Source organism: Rhodotorula graminis, assembly GCF_001329695.1.
Source record: "Rhodotorula graminis WP1 unplaced genomic scaffold RHOBAscaffold_5, whole genome shotgun sequence".
Classification (NCBI taxonomy): domain Eukaryota; kingdom Fungi; phylum Basidiomycota; class Microbotryomycetes; order Sporidiobolales; family Sporidiobolaceae; genus Rhodotorula; species Rhodotorula graminis.
Window position 1 is genome coordinate 471,114 of NW_017264932.1, and position 13,109 is coordinate 484,222.

At 69.1% G+C, this 13,109-nt stretch overlaps 5 protein-coding genes across 5 annotated transcripts; 3 read left to right on the forward strand and 2 right to left on the reverse strand.

Annotated features, from left to right (window-relative positions):
• Nucleotides 1-1,012: 1,012 nt before the first annotated feature.
• On the forward strand, nt 1,013-3,057 carry RHOBADRAFT_43208 (uncharacterized protein; the record flags this gene model as incomplete). Its single annotated transcript, XM_018414188.1, has 11 exons — nt 1,013-1,198; nt 1,406-1,423; nt 1,494-1,514; nt 1,583-1,652; nt 1,713-1,814; nt 1,886-1,908; nt 1,977-2,372; nt 2,454-2,535; nt 2,617-2,677; nt 2,750-2,802; nt 2,870-3,057. The coding sequence occupies 11 exons, from the start codon at nt 1,013-1,015 to the stop codon at nt 3,055-3,057; spliced, it is 1,200 nt and encodes a 399-aa protein (XP_018271833.1).
• Nucleotides 3,058-3,333: 276 nt separating this feature from the next.
• RHOBADRAFT_52812 (uncharacterized protein) lies at nt 3,334-5,290 on the forward strand. Its single transcript, XM_018416517.1, has 2 exons — nt 3,334-3,398; nt 3,484-5,290. The coding sequence occupies exons 1-2, from the start codon at nt 3,360-3,362 to the stop codon at nt 5,218-5,220; spliced, it is 1,776 nt and encodes a 591-aa protein (XP_018271834.1). The 5' UTR covers nt 3,334-3,359; the 3' UTR covers nt 5,221-5,290.
• Nucleotides 5,291-5,393: 103 nt separating this feature from the next.
• On the reverse strand, nt 5,394-8,741 carry RHOBADRAFT_52813 (uncharacterized protein; the record flags this gene model as incomplete). Its single annotated transcript, XM_018416518.1, has 6 exons — nt 5,394-6,367; nt 6,489-6,992; nt 7,075-7,394; nt 7,478-8,072; nt 8,134-8,554; nt 8,659-8,741. 6 exons carry the CDS (start codon nt 8,739-8,741, stop codon nt 5,495-5,497), a joined length of 2,796 nt encoding a protein of 931 aa, XP_018271835.1. The 3' UTR covers nt 5,394-5,494.
• Nucleotides 8,742-8,868: 127 nt separating this feature from the next.
• RHOBADRAFT_52814 (glycosyltransferase family 21 protein) lies at nt 8,869-10,618 on the forward strand (the record flags this gene model as incomplete). The annotated part of the gene is made up of 4 exons (XM_018416519.1): nt 8,869-8,888; nt 8,960-9,022; nt 9,092-9,949; nt 10,040-10,618. 4 exons carry the CDS (start codon nt 8,869-8,871, stop codon nt 10,539-10,541), a joined length of 1,443 nt encoding a protein of 480 aa, XP_018271836.1. The 3' UTR covers nt 10,542-10,618.
• A 368-nt stretch (nt 10,619-10,986) lies between these two features.
• Nucleotides 10,987-13,092, reverse strand: RHOBADRAFT_52815 (uncharacterized protein; the record flags this gene model as incomplete). Its single annotated transcript, XM_018416520.1, has 2 exons — nt 10,987-11,012; nt 11,104-13,092. Coding segments are annotated over 2 exons (2,015 nt in total), but the record flags the coding sequence as incomplete, so codon positions are not given.
• Nucleotides 13,093-13,109: the final 17 nt, after the last annotated feature.

Below are 13,109 nucleotides of genomic sequence, written 5' to 3' on the forward strand. Positions count from 1 at the left end.
CGCTGAGCGACGAGCAAGACGAGAGAGGCGAGCCGGAAGAACCAGGGGCCCGTGCGGCCTCCTCGGCCGCATTTGACGAGCTCTCGACTCGGCGCGACCGCCGACTCTTGCAGGCGGCCCTCTGTGCGTCGTGTGCGAGATCCTTGCGTGAGGGAGAAGAGAATCGACCGACCGTCGCGAGCGGCTCAAATCATCGAGGGAGAACCTTCTCAAGCCGCCCTCGCAGGGCAACTTGCCTCGAGACGCAGCAGGCGGTGATGCTCCGCACACACGTGGAAGCAACCTGCATGTAGGTCTACGATCGAGACGCAGCAAGGGAGAGCATGGGCGTGCCGTGCGCGAGAGCGGTTCCCGCCCGTCTTCGCGCGCCCTCCTTCTCGCGCGGACGTCGCACAGGCAGCCAAGTAACGCGGGTCGACCGAAGCGCGTCGAGCTCGACGCTGACAAGACCAAGGCGTGGCAGTAGCGGCTCTTTGAGAAGAGCAAGAAAGAGGTCGAGCTGGCGACGCTGCGGACGCGAGAAGTCGCAGCCTGCAAGCTGCGCAGACCGAGCCGGTCGAGTGGCTTGTGCCGGCGCTCGCGCGTCCTCGTCCTGCAAGACCGGGCAAGCTTGCGACCCGCGAGCTCTGCCCGTGCGGCGGCCGGAGATACGGTCACGAGGAAGCGAGCGGGTCGAGCGGGCGAGGGCCGGCGACTCTGCGAGGTAAGCGAGCTGAAAGGTGAGAAGCAGAAGCCGAGCGTGGAAAGCGAGAACACAGACCGACACAGCGGAAGGAGCAAAGGGGAAGAGAGAGAGAGAGAGCGCAGGGGCCGCCGGCCGTCCCCTTGTCGGCGGCGGCGGCGCGAGGCGCGCGAGGCGGCGCGCGCTCGAGGAAAGGGCCACCTCCTCCTCGGCCCCTCGCTCCCTCGTCACCAAGCCCTGCTGCCTGCTCCACCTGCGCGCCTGTGTCCTCCTGCAGCACAGCAACAGCCGAGTCGAGCCACCCCCTGCCCTCCCAAGCCCCGACCCGCCATGGCCGCCGCCCGAGGAGACTACACTCGCGTCCCCGTCGAGGAGGGCGTCGAGCTCAAGAATGCCCAGCAGCGCTCCCAGTCGCCCCAGCCGAGGGCACCAGCACCCCGCCAGGGCGAGGAACCGCCCGCGAGCCGCGCCATGGTCGTCTTCTCGGTCGGCTTCTACCTCGTCGCCGCGATTGTCGTGCGTCCCCCTCTCTCTCCCTCCCCTCTGCCCCTGGAGCTGCGCGCACCGGCCAGAGTTGCGCGAGCTGGCCTGCTGCACGTGCCGCGACCGCGTCGGGATCGTGTGCGGCGGTCGTGTCGCCAGCGAGCTCGTGCTGGAGGACCCCCTCCGGGAGCAACATCGGCTGACCTCGCAAGCCTCTGTGGCCCTTTCCCGCCCGCGCAGATGATCATGGTCAACAAGGTGCGCCCTCTAGTCCACCTGCGGCCCCGATCGAGCGAGAACTGACCTCCCTCTCCTCCTCGCCGCGCAGTGGGTGCTCAACAAGATCCAGGTGCGTCTCTCTCTCACCGTCTCTGCAGCGAGTGTCGCCGACCTGACTCACTCGTACTCGCGTCACAGATCCCTCTCTTCTTCCTCTTCTGCCAGCTCGGCATCGCCGTCATCCTCCTCCAGCTGTGCGCCCTCTTTGGTGAGCCCTGCCCTCTTCCTCTCCCTCACGAGCACCAGCTGATTCGGACTCTCCCACCAGGCTACATGAAGCTTCCGAGGATCGACGTCACGGCGTGCAAGAGCTTGTGGCCCCTCATCGCGTGCAACGTGCTCGGCCTCGCGTTCAACACCTACTGCCTGCGTACGTCCCCCTCCGTCTTGCCCTCTCCCTCCTCGTCCGAGCCACTCGCTGACTGACGCCGCCGCCCACAGAATACGTCGACGCCTCGTTCTACGTGCGTGCGAGTTGCCCCAGCTCGGAGAAGCGAGCACCCGCACTGACCCCTCTTTGCCCTGCCTCCAGCAAATCGCGCGCGGCCTCGTCCTGCCGTTCACCGTCTTCTTCTCGTGGTACCTCCTCGGCTCCAAGTCGTCGCAGGCGACCCTGATCGCCATCGTCATCGTCTGCATCGGGTTCGGGTTCGGCGTCAGCGGCGAGATCCACACGACCCTGCTCGGCACCATGCTCGGCGTCGCGTCGTCCGTCACGACGGCCGTGCACGCCATCGTCGTCAAGCGCAGCCTCGGCGTCGTCAGTGGCACGCTCGACCTCGCGTACTACTCGAACCTGCTGTCGGCCATCGTCATTGCGCCGTTCGTCATCCTCAGCGGCGAGGTGTGGGTCGTGTTCGACATGCTCATGGGCACGGGCGAGGCCGGCGAGGGGTTCGGCACGTTCATGACTGGCGCGCTCGTCACGGTGCGTCCTCTCTCTCCCTCTCTCTGCCTCGTCGTGCTCCCGTCGAGCAAGTCTGACCCGCCTGCGCACGATCCTCGGCAGGGCGTCTTTGGCTTCCTCATCTGCATCGCCGGCTTCCTCTCGATCAAGGTCACGTCGCCCATCTCGCACATGATCTCGGCAGGTGCGTCCACCTCTCGTTCTCTCGGCTCGGCGGCAGCATCCTCACGGACTGACCTCGCCCTCGGCGTGCCTCTCCCTGCAGCCGTTCGCGGCGTGCTGCAGACGTTCCTCAGCGTGTGGGTCTTTGGCGACAAGGTCACCTCGTGCGTCTCCAACTCTCTCCTCTGGTCTCGAGCGACGTCTGAAGCCTGACACTCGGTCTTGTCGTCGCGCAGCGGTCGCGGGTTCGGCATCGTGTTCATCCTCACGGGCTCGATCTACTACGTCTGTGCGTCCTCGCTGTCCTCCTCTTCAGTCGAGTCGAAGAGCACGAGCTGACTCGGGCGCACCGACAGACACCAAGTCGACGGAGCAGAGCGCGGCCCGTCCTGCGGCGCCGTCGGGCTCGCAGCTCGCGGCGCCGGCGCTCCCTCAACACCACCGCCCGTCGGTCGTGTCTGCTGGTCAGACGCCCGGCATGGCGTACGTCGCGAGCTTGGGCCTGCAGGACAACGACGAGAAGGCGCGCCAGCATGCGGCGTGAGCGCGGGCGTCGCGAGCCTCTCCTTGTTCCCTCCTCCCTCGATTTTACCTTGCCGTCGCTGTGCCTGCGTCCGTGCGTCACTCTCTCCCACCCTCTTCTCGCGTATCCCTCTACTAGAACTGCAATGCGCATGGACCCTGCCCGTCCAGCCTGCCTGAGAGCGACGAGAATGGCGAGACACTTGCGACTCGGCTCGGCACGGCGAGGCGGTGCAAAGAGCGGGGCGACCCTCGTCCTCCCTCGTCCACCCTTCTGCTCAGCACCACGCACTTTACAAGCGCACCGCAGTGCACTCGCTCAGCATGCGGCCACCGCCCACGCTGCTCGCCTCCTTCAAGGAGGTGCGCCCCGCTCTTGTCCCTCCTGGCCGGCGGCCGGTCGCCACCCGCCCTCACGGTCACTAACCTCGCTCGCCCGCCGACACAGGTGCTCAGCCGCACGGCCGTCCTCCAGACCAAGGGCGGAGCGAGCAAGCTCGTCCGCCCCTCGCTCAAGTTCCAGCGCCCCGTCCACCCGCCGGCCGCAGCGACTCGCCGCCACGCCTCGTCCTCGGCCGCCCACCCGTCGTCGTGGCGCGCCGCCGTCGACTCGATCTTTGCGAGCACGTTCAACACGATCCGCACGGGCGCCGTCGTCCGCCCAGGCCCGTACTCGTCGTCACGCCTCGCGACCCGCGCCGCACCGGCCGCCTCTCGCCCCGCCGGCCGCCCCCTGTCGTCGGCCGCTCGTGCACGCTTCGGGCCCTCGCCGCGCCCTCACGCCGGCTTCTCGACCCCTCACACGGCCCACGTCGGCCTCGGGGCCGCGCGCCAGTTCTCGTCGTCCGGGTTCGGCGCGTGGGACAACCTCGTCCACAACGCGCCGCTCGCGCTGCGGGCGCTCGCCGACCAGTTTGGCGACGGCGGCATCGACCGCCGCAAGTGGCGCGCCGACACGGCGGGCATCAGGAGGGCGGCGAGGACTGCCGTCAAGGGCAAGGGGAGGGCCCCGGCCGGCTTTGACGCGCTCGAGGACAAGAAGCTCGAGTTTGCGCGCTTCTTCGGCGTCGCCAAGGCCGCTCACGTCGACGAGACGCAGCACCACGCCGCCGCCGAGCCCGTCACGCTCGTCCTCGCCGTCGACCCGGACTTTGACCTCGCCGTCCCGTCGCCGGCGCCGTCGACCTCGACCTCGGCGCACGACCCGCTCTCTTCGTTCCGCGTCCTGTCGTCCTCGGCCCTCGACTCGTTCGCCACCATCTCTTCGGCCTACTCGACCCACGCGCACCACCTGCGTGTCGTCGTCAACCGTCTTGCGGCCGCGGGCCTCCTCGACCCGGACGTGCGCGCCTCGACACAGGTCGGCGTCGTGCCGCTCGAGCTCGAGTCGCCGCACGCCGGTCGCCGCGTGTGGCGCATCGTGTTTGACGACGCGCTCGTGACCCGCGATACGGTCGAGCGCGTCGTGCGCGGCGAGGCCGAGCTCGGTGCCGCCGCCACGTCATCATCGTCGTCGTCGTCGGTTGTCGCGCCGCCCTGGGCCGACAAGGTCCGGCAGTGGAACCGCCAGAGCGCCGTCGGCGCCGGCGAGGGCGACTGGTGGTGGCTCGTCGGCGGCGAGACGCGGGCGTCGCTCGAGCCGTCGTCGGTCCTCTCGCCCGGGCTCGGCGACACGCCCATGGCGTCGCTGCCGCTCTCGCCGGCCTCGCCACGCTCGACGGCAGCGTCGACGGCGCGCTCGGACGACGGCAGCAACGACTCGTCGTCGGGCGCCGCCTTCCTCATCGACGCGGCGCACGCCCTCGCCGTCGCAGAGACGTTTGTCCTCCCCGACCCGTCGTCGGCCTCTTCGTCCCTGCTCCTTGACGACTATCACGACGAGCTCGACCAGCCTCCCTGGACGACGTGGACGTTCGACTCGGCCGCCGGCGGCGCGCGCTCGTCGTCCCTCTCGACCATTTCGCTCCTCGACGTCGCCGCGTCGTCCGACGACGACGACGGCGACGCGCTCGACCCGGCCGCGAGCGTCTGGGCCGACGAGAGCGACGTCGAGCTCTCGGCGTCGCAGTGGGGCAGCGGCAGTGAGGACGGGAGCGTGATTGCGCTCGGCGAGGACGAGGGCGTGAGGGGGTTCTTGCGCGACGTCGAGGTCGAGCTGGGCGCGAGGGGTGCGGGCAGCTGGTGATTTCTGAGACTCTCTCTGTGTACTTGTGTGGCTCTCGTCGCGTGGAACTTGCAGCGTGTCCGTCACTGTCGGTGCCCGACCCGCCGCCGTCTCTCGCTCGATCCCGCTCTCGCTCTCACTCTCGCTTCGCGCATTTCGCTCTCCTCGCAACTCGAGCGCACGCAGCGAAAGAAGGGGAGGACAAGCACATCGTTTGTACAGGATACGACGGAAGGAGAGAGAGAGAGAGAACCCCTGGCTCGAACGGGCCCCTCGGCGCGTCCCTTAGCTCGACTCAGCGCCCTCCTCCGCTCCTGTTGCCCCACCCACCGTCGGCCGGCGCCTGCCTCGCTCCGCCGCCCGGCGGCCCTCCTCCACCGCCGTACCCACCACCGTACCCGCCGCCCCTCTGCGGCGGTGGCCCGCCAAACTGCCGGTCCGGGTGCACGTACCCTCCTCCTCCTCCCCCTCGCCCTCCGCCGCCTCCACCTCCTCCAGCGAGATGCGGCGGCGGCGCCCGCCCTCCCCCTGCGTCGCCCCCAGCAAACCGCATCCGGTCCGGGTGCACGAACGCCTTGCCTCCTCCTCCCGCTCCTCCTCCCGCTCCTCCTCCCGCTCCTCCTGCGCCATTGCGCGGCGGCGGCGACGGCGAGCGCCCTCGGCCGCCGCCGCCGCCGACATCTCGCCGCACAGGCGGCGGCGAGCGCGAGCGCGAGCGCGAGTCGGAGGGCGAGCGGCGGCTGCGGCGCGCCGGCGGGGCGGGCGGCCGGGTGCGGCTGCGGCTGCGGCTGCGGCTGCGGGACGGCGAGCGCGCGCGACGAGCGCCGCGAGGCGGCGTGCGCGACCGCGACCGCGAGCGGGACCTCGAGCGCGAGGGCGAGTAGCGCCTGCGCGGCGGCGTGCGGCTGCGGCTCCTGCTGCGGCTGCGGCTGTCGTACGACCTCGCGCGGGCCGAGCGGCGCGTCGGGGTCCGGCTGCGACTGCGGCTGTCGCGGCTGTCGACCGAGCGCGAGCGGGACCTGCCGCGGCGGCGCGACGAGGGGCGGCGGCGCGAGTCGTCGGACGAGTAGTCGGACGACTCGGACAGGGTCGACGACGAGAGGGACGACGACGAGTCCGAGTCGGACGAGGTGGCGCCGGCGGCTTCGAGTTGGCGACGTTGCTCCATCTGCGAGGGGGCGGGCGAACAGGAGAGAGAGAGAAGGGAGGGAGAGAAGGAAGAGGGTGAGTGGCTGTGCGACCCGAGTCGGGGAGAGAGAGAGAGAGAGGGAGAGGACGAGCGGACGCACCATGAGGGCCGGTGCGCGCTTGAGGTGCTCGCGCATGTTCTCGGTGACGGCGCCGAGCCCGATCGAGGTGAAAAAGTTGATCGAGAAGCGCGTGTCCTTTGGGTTGTTGAGCGGGAACATGTTGGCGAGGTAGTGCTCGAGGCTCGGGTCCTTGAAGCGCTCGACGAGGTTCTTGAGGCCCATGCCCTCGGTCACTTCCTGGAACAGGATCTTGACAAAGATGCGCGACGACGACGTCGTGTCGTCCTCGGTCATCTTGACCGACTCGAACACGGTCCACGACAGGGCGTCCGTCATGACGAGGTGGCCAAAGAACCGCGCAATGTTGCGCAGCCGGTTCGTCTCGTACCGGTGGATCGTCTGGTAGTAGGTCGCGAAGCACTGCTCGAACGCCATGGCCCACTTCTGGTGCAGCTTGCAGAAGCGCTCGCCCATGAGGCCGTAGAACTTGCTGAAGGTGCGCTCCTGCGAGCAGCACTCGATGACCATGTTGCACAGCTCGCTCTGCGCGCACCGTAGACGGGCGAGTCAGTATCTGGCTCACACGAGAGAGAGAGAGAGAGAGAGAGAGAGAGGTGGGACGCACCTCCTGGCCGTCGGCAATGTCGAGCTTGAGCAGCTTGTGCGTCGCCTCCTCAAAGTCGAGCGCCGACATGATGGTGAGGTAGATGGTCCTGCGCAGGTTGACGACGTTGGCGCCCGTCTGGTCGTGCACGTCGACCGTGCCGTCGGCCTTGATGCCGTCGTCGACGTCGCTCTCGCCCTCGTCGTCGCTCGCGCCCTGCTCCGTGTCGCCCTCGGACCCAGACCCGGAGCCCTCCTCGTCGTCCGAGCCGAGGATCTCGTGCTTGATCTCGGCGTAGGCCGCCTCGTGGGCCTTGTACTCGGGGTCGACCTTAAAGACGTCTGCGCGCGCGCGCGCAACCGAGAATGGGTCAGGCTCCGGCCGCCGAACGAGTAGGAGAGAGGCGAGTAGAGGGGGGACGCACTGAGCATTTCCTGGACCTGGACCTCGTCGTCGAGCGAGATGCGGTGCGTGATCATGTCCTCCTCCTCGACGAGGTCGAGTCCTTCGGGGATGACGGGGTTGTCCTTGAAGCGGTCCTTGCGAACCTGGAACAGGACCTCGACCATGTACTGGACGCGCTTGTCGATGTCGCTCTCGTTGAGGATGGTGCGGAACCGGTCAAAGATGCCGTTGTTGGCGCGCGCAGAGTGCTCGGCGAGAAAGGCGCCGACCTCGCGCATGAACGAGACGGCGATCTCGACGCTGTCGTCGGTCGGGCGCTCGAGGAGGAGGACGAGGACCTGGAGCGCGAGCACCTCGTGCGCGACCTGCTGGTTGACGAGCTGGGCGATAAAGGTGGTCGTCGCCGTCATGGTCGGCTTGTCGTTGCGCTTGAAGCTGCGGCGGAACTGGTGGATCAACCGGTGGAGGAGGAGCTCGCCGACTTGGGGGAGCTTGGTGTTGACGATGGCCGTCAAGGACGCAAAGATGGGCGTGAACGGGAGCGACGACGCCTGGGCGCGCATGAGGGACCGGACGAGGAGGCCCTTGCCGCGGATCAGGTTCTCGCCAAAGAGCTGTAGGCAACCCGTCGAGTCAGTCTCGCTCGGGCAGGAAGGAGACAAAAGCGGGACGCACCTCGGGGACGATGAGCTTGATGTTGGCCGTGTTGACCTTGTTGACGAGGCCGTTGATGCTCTTGCGGAGGGCGTCCCACGTCAAGCGCTGGTACTCGTCGGACGCGTCGTCTTGCTGGCCCTGCTCGGCCATCATGGCGCGCAGGCGGTGGGGCGGGATGTAGGCGCCGCCGGCGCGCGTGTTGGCCATGCGCTTGGCCTCGAGGGCCGGGTCGACACGGGGCTTGATGACGAGGTGGTCGTCGGTGGGGTCTTGCTGGAGGGCGAGCATCTGGCGCTCTCGCTCGCGGCGGCGGTGCGGGTCATTGTCGTGGATGCGCGGGAGGGAGCTGGCGGGGTCGGCGGCGGGAGGAGGAGGAGGAGGAGGCGAAGCGGGGCGAGCCCGCCGAGCTGGGGGCGAGGGGGAGCGCGACGCGGGCGAGCTGTTTGGTGAGGAGGACTCGGTGTCAGTGGGGTGCGCTGCAGGCGGGCCTGCACGATGCGGGTGGAGAGCGAGGGAGGGGGGAGGAGCGATTGGGCGACTCACCGCTTGCGAGGGTTGCGAGGCGAGGCGGTTGCCGGTGCTGGCGACTGAGAGGCGTCCCTCGAGGGGCTCTGCGGTGCGCTCATCCTCTCTGACGGGCGAGAGAGAGGCAAAGGGTGAGAGAGAGAGGAGGAGGAGGAGGAGGAGAGATGGCCACCTCGATCTCGACCAAGCCACTCTCGCAGCTCTACCGGGACAGCAGCGACGCGCACCATGTGGGCAACAGCTCTCAGGTGCGTCGCATCCCCGCCCACCCCCAACCCGCAAGTCGCGAGCTCACCTCGTCCTCCTCCTCGCCTCGCAGTGTCGCCTTCTGCGTGTGGTACTCTGCGCTGTGGACCGTCTTCCTCCTTGGACTCAACACGGCGTCCGTCTCGTCTCTCTCGTCCGTTCCACCGAAACGGACAACTCACCCTGTCCCCCCCCTCGCCGACAGCAAGAAGCGCTACTCTCGCCTCCCCACCTCCGACCCTCCTCCTGCTCCCGTCGACCCTGCCACGTGCCCGGGCGTGTCCATCCTGCGGCCCCTCCGCGGCCTCGACTGCAACCTGTACGACAACCTCGAGGCGTCGTTCCGCCAGGACTACCCGCGCTTCGAGCTCGTCTTGTCCGTCGCCGACGAGGCCGACCCGGCCATCCCGCTCGTGCGCGACCTCCAGCACCGGTACCCGAACGTCGACAGCACGCTCGTCATCGGCCACGACACGGTCGGCGTCAACCCAAAGATCAACAACCTCATCCGCCCGTACCGCCAGGCCAAGTTTGACCTCCTGTGGGTCCTCGACTCGAACGTCCTCACCTCGCCAGAGTGCCTCTCGCGCTCGGTCCCGCTCTTCTCTCCAGGAGGAGACGCCAAGCACCCGGTCGGGCTCGTGCACCACGTCCCGTTCGCCGTCTACCCGGACGCGCTCCTCGGTTCCCGCGTCGAGCAGGTCTACCTCTGCTCGACCCACGCAAAGATGTACCTCGCCATCAACCGCGTCGCCGTCGCGTCGTGCGTCACGGGCAAGTCGTGCCTGTACCGCAAGTCGGACCTCGAGCGCGCGTCAGAGCTCAAGCGCGAGCGCGGCAAGTTGCCCCTCCCGCCTCCCGGCGTCACCAACGAGCCGGGCCTCGCCGCGTTCGGCCAGTACCTCGGCGAGGACAACGAGATTGGCGTCGCGCTGTGGGAGGAGCTCGGCATGCGCCACGCCATGGGCATCGAGGTCGCCGGCAACGCCGTCGGCAGCATGTCGTTCCAAAAGTTCTTCCGCCGCCGCGTGCGCTGGATCCGCGTCCGCAAGTACATGGTCCTGTGCGTCCCGCTCTCTCTCTTTCTCTCTCCTTCGTGCAGCCCCGTCGTTCTCCCTCGTGACTGACCGTGACGGCGTTCCTCCCCCGGCAGCGCGTCGACCCTGGTCGAGCCTCTCACCGAGTCGCTCCTCTCGGGTCTCCTCGGCGCCCTCGCCTTCCACCACCTCTTCCGCCTCCCCTCGTACCTCTTCCTCCCGCTGCACCTCGTCGCCTGGTACCTCGTCGACGCCGCCCTGTACCGCGCGCTCCTCCCCGCGTCCCCAGCACGCTCGACCGTCGCTCGCCCACCAGCGCACGACGGACCCGGCGCGTCGTACCTCGTCGCGTGGTGCGCGCGAGAAGTCCTCGCGCTCCCCGTGTGGGCGTTTGCCATGCTCGGCGACACGGTGAGCTGGCGCGACGAAGGGCACGTGTACCGCGTGCAGCGAGACGGGAGCGTCAGGGCGCTGCGAGAGGGCGAGCGGGAGGCGTGGGTCGAGAGGGCGTGGGGCGCCGTCGTGAGGAGGTGGGAGGGCAGGAGTGGGAGCGGGTACGTGACGCTGAGCCCGGACGACGTCGAGGGCAGGGCGGCGACTCATGCCGAGGTGGCCTGAGCGGCAGCGGCGAGGCTTTTCTCCTCTAGACGGCTCTCGTAGAAACCTTTTTGCTAGCAGGACTTGGCTCTCTCGGCTCTCGCAGAAGTCGGGGCAAGAGAGAGAGGGAGAGCACCGATTGACAACTTCGCCCCGCTTGAGCCCCCGAGCAGGAGAAACTTTTGACTGCACGACATTCGCCCTGCCGCGTCTTTGTATCTGGTCTGGTTCGTTCGGTCGGTCGAGAGGAGAGGGGGAGGTGTGGGAGAGAAAGAGAGAGAGAGAGAGAGGGCGAGAGGGAAGGTAAGGAGAGGAGGAAAGGCTACACACAGGGCGGAGGAGGGGGAAGGGCAAAGAAGTGGCCGAGGAGGGAGGGGGGGAGGAAGCGAGGAGGGGTGGAGCGCGCCGGGTGGCAACAAGGAGGAACGACGTCGCGCTCGTCGAGTCGAGGTAGGGACGAAGTGGTGGCATCGCGAGGGCGTGAGGGCGAAAGACTGCGACGAGGCGAAACAGGCCGAGTCAGCCCGATCGCTCAAAGGAGCGCGCGCACGACGACGAGAGAGAGAGAGAGGCCGTGACGCACCTGGCGGTATGTACACCTTGACAGACAACAACGACAAGGAGAGAGCGCGAGCGCGAGGCGAGAGATCGGGGCGAGGACGAGGGAGGGGGGGAAGGTTGGACGGCGACGAGAAGCTCACTTGGCGACGGTCGACTGGCGCCGGCTCGACCGCCTCGGCGGCGACTGCTGGAGCTCGGCGGCAGGTGAGACCGGCTGCGGCTGCTGCTTGGTCGCAGCGATGCTCGCGCGACGAGTCGACGGGCGCGCCGGCGCTGCCGCAGTGTTGCTGCGGCGCGTCGCTGACCGAGTCGAGACGGGCGTCGTCACCGCCGGCTCCTCCTCCTCGTCGTCGTCGTCGCCGCCGCCACCGTCGGGCCCGTCCTCGTCGTCGCTGTCGGGCGCCGGGACGACCGCCGACATGGGCGCCGCCGAGCGCTTTGACGACGGCGTCGTCGAGGCCGAGGGGCTGCCCCGACTCGCCGCCGTCGACGACGCGTGCGAGTGCGAGCGCGGCACGCTCGACGGCGGGCCGCACCTGCGCACGAGCTCTGCGCCGTCGAAGCCCGGCGAACCGAGCACGGGCGCGCTCAGGTCGTCGCCGCCACCGCCGGATTTCTGCTCGAGCGCCGCCTTGAGGCCGCTGCGCATGGTCGGGATCGGCTCGGGGAACTGGGCGCCGAGGTCGTCCGACAGGAACGGGACGAGGTGCGCGAGCTGGGTCGGGAACAGGTCGACGACGGCGCGCGCCACGTCGAGCGGGACCCAGGTGCCCTCGACGCCCGGCTCGGACGCGTGCGGGACGCGCACCGTGTCGGCCTTGACGAGGAGCGACGCGAGGGTCGACGCGCGCTCGAGCGGCGACGAGACGGCCGCCTGCAGGAGCACGGTCGCGTTGACGTAGTCCGTGTCGACCCGGCGCAGGAGCGACGTCGTGCGCGCCGTTGCGAGGTCGGTCGCCGTGGTCGAAAAGACGACAATGCCGCGCTGCACGACGGTCGCGACCGTCGGCGGCTCGAGCGGGACGACGGGCTCCATGACGACCGCCGCCGACGAGAGCGCCTTGGCGGGCGAGGCAAAGATGGTGGCGCCGGACGACGTGCGCGACAGGGCGGGCGTGACGGGCGCGCGAGGCTTCTTGGCCAAGTCGGCGACGAGGGGCACGCGGGACGCCGACGTGCGGCGCGGCGACGGCATCGGCGACGTGAACCGGTGCGAGTGCTCGTACGTCGAGCCCGTCAGGAACGCGCCCGACGACGACCGCGGGATCGTGAAGTTGAGCGGGCGCGCCGACTGCTTGACGGCCGGCGCCGGCGCCGGCGAGACCGAGTCGTCGTCGTCGCCGGCCCACGCGAGGTCGAGCTCTTCGAGGCCGATCGTCTCGGGCGCGGTAAAGTCGACAGCGCCGTGCTCGACGTCGACGTCGTCCAACATGTCGAGCCCGAGCGCCCAGTCGCTTGTCTCGGGGGGCGACGGCGCCGGCTGCGGGACGGGCAGGCCGGTCGCGAGCATCGGCGCCGAGACGAACGTCATGGGGTCGAACCCGTCGCTGTCGCTGCTCGACGAGGCGGCCGACGCGGCGCGGACGTTGGCGAGCAGCCGAGCGTCGAACGCAGGGACCGCCGACGACGACCGTGACGACGGCTCGGACGAGACGGCCATGACGACCTCGTCGTCGTCGTCCTCCTCGACCTTGACCGTGACAATGTCGTCGTCCTCGTCGTCCTCGTCGTCGGCGAGGTCGTCGTGGTCGACAAACGTCGACGCCGAGCGGAAGAAGGGCGAGCGCGAGTCGCCCTCGTCGTGGCCGACAAAGTTGTAGTCGGTGCCGGCGTAGGCGTTGGTAAGCGCGAGGACGGGCGACAGGTCGAGCGGGAGAGGCGAGGGCGGCGGGGCGGCGGCGTGCGGCAGAGCCGGCAACGCGAGCGGCCCCGTCGCGGTCGGATCGTCGTCGTGCGCGAGGTTGATGAGGGCGTCGGCCGAGGTGACCGGGTCTGGGGTATGATATCTCATTCGATCTCCTACTGGGC

Bases quoted from the DNA above. Each gene is read 5' to 3' on its own strand.
- RHOBADRAFT_52812 (XM_018416517.1), top strand. From the start codon at position 3,360: ATGCGGCCACCGCCCACGCTGCTCGCCTCCTTCAAGGAG. The intron at 3,399-3,483 runs GTGCGCCCCGCT...CCGCCGACACAG, and splicing joins TGCTCGCCTCCTTCAAGGAG to GTGCTCAGCCGCACGGCCGT.